This window comes from Vigna angularis, chromosome 5, assembly GCF_016808095.1.
Source record: "Vigna angularis cultivar LongXiaoDou No.4 chromosome 5, ASM1680809v1, whole genome shotgun sequence".
NCBI classification, from domain to species: domain Eukaryota; kingdom Viridiplantae; phylum Streptophyta; class Magnoliopsida; order Fabales; family Fabaceae; genus Vigna; species Vigna angularis.
In genome coordinates, this window is record NC_068974.1 from 11,002,890 (window position 1) to 11,008,859 (window position 5,970).

At 31.0% G+C, this 5,970-nt stretch overlaps 1 protein-coding gene across 1 annotated transcript; it reads right to left on the minus strand.

Moving 5' to 3' along the window:
- Positions 1-1,587: 1,587 nt before the first annotated feature.
- LOC108338914 (MLP-like protein 28) lies at positions 1,588-3,229 on the minus strand. The gene is made up of 2 exons (XM_017575985.2): positions 3,002-3,229; positions 1,588-2,054 (listed from the first exon to the last, which is right to left on the minus strand). Exons 1-2 carry the CDS (start codon positions 3,186-3,188, stop codon positions 1,765-1,767), a joined length of 477 nt encoding a protein of 158 aa, XP_017431474.1. The 5' UTR covers positions 3,189-3,229; the 3' UTR covers positions 1,588-1,764.
- Between the last annotated feature and the right edge of the window lie 2,741 nt (positions 3,230-5,970).

Sequence of the window (5,970 nt, forward strand, 5' to 3'; positions counted from 1 at the left end):
AAGCTATCTTTGCAAAAACACATTTGAGTTATGCTTAAAGTCAATTTATTAACATGATATCAAAATTATGGTTTAGACTCTATCCTAGCAAAATTTATTGTTGTTGTATATATTGTTTCACTCGCTATCATCATAAACGTCCGATGAGGGAGGGCCCCGACCTCTAAGGTTGTTTTATTACACTTTGCGCGAACTCAGGGCAATTACGCGCAATATTCATCATCTTTCTCCTCGCGTTTTCCCTTGCAGCTTTGCATTTTCAGGTACGTTTTTTTCTTTTGGACCGTTTAAACTTACTTTTACTCTGTTTAAATTAGTCTGTGATGGATTATCTTCCATTTGAACCGATTAAAATGAGTTTTCGCTGTGTTTTGGTGCAATTTTGCTCGTTTCCTTGGGCGACGATTTCTTGCGTTTTGGGTAGCATTTTTTTGAGTTTTCTACTCCTCCAATTCCTTCACTACATTTGTAATCGGTTAAGAAGGTTGAAATTCTTGTTTAAAAGTTTTTGTCTATGCATGTTATTGGCTTTTCGGTATGCATGTTTTTGTCATTTTGATATGCATGTTATTAACTTTTGAATATGCATCCTATTAACCGTCGAATTTGTATGTTGTTGGCTTTTGGATATATACATGTTATTGACTTTTGAATATGCATGTGATAAAATTTGGTGTGTTGTTATGATTGATATGTTAGATTATTACAATCTAATTGAGTGAAACTTAGTTCCTGTTTGAAATTTAACACAAACATTTAATGTTTTAATCGTTTGTGTTAAAATTTGAATTGTCCGATTAGATAGTTTGGGAAAATTATTTATCATAATTTGCTATAACATGTACGTTGGAGTTTATGAATAAGATTGATAAAATTTCGGTACAATATTTGTATTGTTCTCCGGATGCATATTTGATTGTGGTCCTCCTTGACTACTCTCATTTTGTGTATATCAGAGACCCGTGGACTAGTTAAATTTTGACACGTGACCCGTGTCAAAATGTTGTCAAACTATGTATCATTATCCTATATAAAAAGTGTGAAAGATCATGGAAATGGATTCTCGTTTTAGTATAAGATGGAGGAAGAAATGTTTATCATCTTTGAGCTGAAACAATAAGTTCAAGTATTTGGGAAGATTTATGTATGGAATACGGTTTTGAAAATTTTCGGAAATGCAAGAACTATACCTTTTTGTGTACTAGGAACTATAATATCTGGTATAGGGTAAGATCCTTCTTTAGGTGGTGGTACAAAATGCATGAAAGCTTTGTAAGGATAGAATAGTATACCATGTATGGGGATAGATGGTCCAATGGTTTGTACATTTGAGTTCTAGCAGCAACCTTTATGATAGAAAGAATTATTTATTGATAAAAAATAGTCGTTAAATAATTTATCAATTAAAAAGTTATATTTAATTATATATTAAAGCCGAAAACCCTCTAAATATTTAAATATACAATTCAATGTTCTTGTATATTTTACTTGTTATTCCTATATGTGACTGTGCACTCTATATAAAGAAACATATTTAGAAGAATACGATTCTAGTATTATATATACCGACAAAATCCAATGATAAAAGAAGACCAAAAGATATCTTTTTATTGAACACCTTTCTGATATATATATCACCCACATGCATCTTATTAATTATTATTGCACACAAACTATAAAAGTATTATATTCTCCACAGAAAACTTCACAGATAGTATAGTACATACATGAGCATTATCTTTGGCTACAACCTTCTTTCAGTTCTTATTTGGTGGCATCTTTTTCAGCCTCGACAATATGAGCATCAACATCCTTAATGATATGGTCATATAATTCCAGGTAGCCATATGGAGGATGAACATCCTCTCTTAGCTTCTCATATTCAATAGTCCATTTGATTGCAGCTTTGCCACCTTCTTTCTCGATGGCTTCAAAGATTATCTTCAACGTCTTATATTTATCATCGACAGCTTCACCAAAGACGTTGTATTTAATTCTTTTGTTCTCTTCATCAACCGATTCAATACTTTCAAGACATGTTACTGTCTTACCGTCTGCAGTTTCACAATAACCAATTATTAATTAACTAAAATATTAGAAGAATACGTAATTGATGACTCATTTGCTAATTTCATGACAAATATATTTTTATTCTCTATATAAATGTTTTTTATTTCTCAATTTCGGTTTCTAAATAAAAAATTGATTTTAAGTTTAATTCAATTTCATTAACTTATTAACTGAGATTTACCTCTATTATATATTATAAATTTACTTTATTTTTAATCAATAAATTTTTTTTAACTTACTTACCTTATTTCTATATATATATATATATATATATATATATATATATATATATATATATATATAACATAAAACGAAATAATAGTTTGAAAATAGTATAGAGGGTGAGATGATAGACTCCACAAACAACAATTTTTTTTAAAATGAACTTTGAATGAGTGAACTTTAAGTATATTTATTCTTACAAATAAAAATAGCATAGGGGGTGAGATGATAGACTCTACAAACAACACATTTTTTTTAAAATGAACTTTGAATGAGTGAACTTTAAGTATATTTATTCTTACAAAATATATTTGTAAAATAAGATTACTTTATATATATATATATATATATATATATATATATATATATATATTGTAAATTTATCTTAAGAAATAAATTTTAAACGTAACTTAGTTTTACATAATTGATTTTGTATTGTAAAGTTTATTTGTATATTATAGATCAGGCTTAACTCTATTTCATGTGAGGTCAACACAAATCCTTATGTAATAATTAAGAATTAATTATTTTGTTTTATTTTCTTATTCTTTCAATACTTATTGAAAAGCATAGTCCAAATAGCTTTATAGGTTTGATCTACATGCATTAAAATTAAGTAAGGAATAATATTAGTTAAGTCATGAATTTGTGGCATTTTGATTTGTCTAACAGATATATTTAAACACAATTTAATTATGAACATAATTACCTAAGGTATAAGTCCAGTGTTTGACCGAATCATTGGTATGCCAATCATCACCTTGATGGAGTTTGGTTCCATGAACTTTACCAGCAACGTGTTGAACATGGTGGAGTTTTTTGGAAAAGATGTGGAACCATTTGTCTGCAGTTGCATAAACTGGAAGTTCAGTGCTAATTTTTCCAGTAAGTGACATTATGAAGGATTGCAGAAACAAACAACTGAGGAAACTAATGGGATAATGTAGAGAGGGATGAGAATACTCCTTAAATAGAAAAAATCTTACCCATCTCTTCAGCTGCTAACTAATTAAATTAATTGAGCATTTAATGCTTTTGAAGAAATAAATTCTGGCTTATGTGATAAGATAATTAATTATTTGTATATTTTAATATGTAACTATGCTTAACCTAAGTGGTTGTTTTTCTTTTTTTTAACTAGTTGAGTGACCGTACGAACGCACCATTTTTTTTAATAATCGTTTTTATTTTGTAGGGAAAAATAATAAAGTAATCAAATTATTAAATTATCAGTTTTACACTGATGAAAGGAAAGAGGTGAATTGATGCACATTTTGGAGATGGGTTTGAGTAAATCGGGAAAGATGCTTTTCAATATTTGAAGACGTGTTGCATTTTGAAGTGGCTGCAGTTCAGTTGATTGGCGGCGGGATCGGTGATGATTAATGCTTCTGTGTTGTTTATGATGCGGTGTGGATTTAGGAGGTGATTGAATGCTGCCGTTGGTGCTGTTTTCAAGATTTGACTTGAATTTTATGTTGTGCTCACTTTGGTTGATTATAGTGTTTGTGACAATTGGGAGCAATGAATTACGTTTTTTTTGTCTTCACTTGAGTTGATTAGCACGGATGAAATTGAAGAGAATTACAATGTTCATGTACTGTTTAGTTACCTACATATCTGAAGAGATATGAAGGAATGACATAGAATTTGTCTCAAATGCCCCTTTTATAAATATATTACAAATCAAAATATCTATACTTACAAAATTAAAATGCACTGTAGATTTAAAATACACAGCTTTCACTGTGTTATCACGAGTATGACTATAAGAGCTACGATTTTTGTACTAAAGCAAAGATTCCCGAGCCTGTGAAGTTGCTTCACACAGCCTTAGAACAGTGCAGATTCGGTCCTTCACTCATAGCATTGCACACAAAAAAGATTCCTACACCATTGACAATACACTATGACATTGAATGCTTTTTGATAGTAAAAAACAAGGTCTAATTGTCTGCCAGGGAAGTTGAAGAGCTCGTTGCTTCAACTTGCCTAGATGATCCTACTTCGTTGCTTCAACTAAAGTGATTAAGATCAAGTTTTATCTTTTGAAACATCAATTTTCACAAGTAAGGACCCAATTTCGATTATACCACTTCTAACATGTTCTGGTCTAGTTTTATGATTCTAACAAGTCACAAATGACTTGCCTAAAATGTCCCAATAGCCCAAATGTGCCCAGAACACCTACTTCCCAAAATCACTACCTCACTTCCTCTCACCCATACCTAAAACCGCTACCTCCATACTTGATTCCCATCTAACATTGCTACCACAAAATTTCCACTCCCAAGTACTTCCTACCAATCCAATTTTCTTCAATTAAGTTCATCAAACTCACTACACAGACAATCAGTCAGAATTTCATCATTCACACTTTTCATCAGTTTCATAGTTCAGCATTTACCACCCAATATTCCTAAAACCTAACATGCAATTCAAAACAACATACCAATCAAACTTCACCACACATACAGAGCATATCATCAATTCAAAGAAACATAACTAGCTCCCTTTACCTTGGAGTTGAACAGTACAACTCACTGGAATGCCCTAACAGTACCTCACACAACAAGGACCCGACCAAACCCTACAAACCACCACATTGATGGTAGAAAACAACTCTCAGAGCTAAAATGAAGTGGAAAATTGAAGAAAATGAAAGCACAAGTCACATGCCAGTACAGAGATTGCATGTGTTAGTTCAAGGACAGAGAAGAGGTTGCATGGAGGGACTTACCAGCTTAGAACCCGAAATGAGTCAGTTAGTTTTGAAGCTCTCTACGTCGCGGACGTTTGAGCATCACCTAAACAGAAATCTACTGGTTCAGTAAAAAGAGATTGAAGAGAGAAGGAGGAGATGTTGTAGAGAGAAGGCAGAGAACTTGGTTCTGGAGAGAGAATGGACTCAGAATAATAAACTAGATTTGTTTCCAAAAGTCTATTTCTATAAAAATTTATCAGGTTATATTAATCTAATACTCCCCTCTTTTAAATCCAAATTTCCAGGTTCTTACATTCTGCCACAGATCAAAAAATTTCGACCTCGAAAATTAGACTTACTAGAGAACAAGTGAGGATAGGACTCCCTCATGACTCCCTCTAACTCCCAAGTACAGTCACCGGTCCTACTATCCCAGGCAACTTTGACTAGACTGATGGTTTTGCCTCTAAGTTGCTTATTATGGCTCTCCACAATCTTGATAGGCTGCACCTCCACAGATAGATCTTCTCTAACCTGAACATTCTCAACTTCTAACACATGAGACAGATTAGACATATTAGAAGATGCTACGTCCCATTTAGAATTGTTAAGTATTTGTCCATGGTAGCCTAATTAATATACGTTAATATTTAGCGTTATATATATATATATATATATATATATATATATATATATATATATATATATATATATATATATATATATATATATATATATATATATATATATATATATATATATATATATATATATATATATATATATCGACATCAAGAAATATATTGAAAGTTTAAGACAAATTTAAATATATAAATGAGTGTAAATTTTATTTTATAAACTATTAAATTAAGTTTGAAACACTTTTATTTATATTTTAATCTAGTTATCATGTGTTTGGTGATTGTGCCTAATTAGAAGCTAGGCTTAGGCTTGTTTACTTTTATAAAATTCAA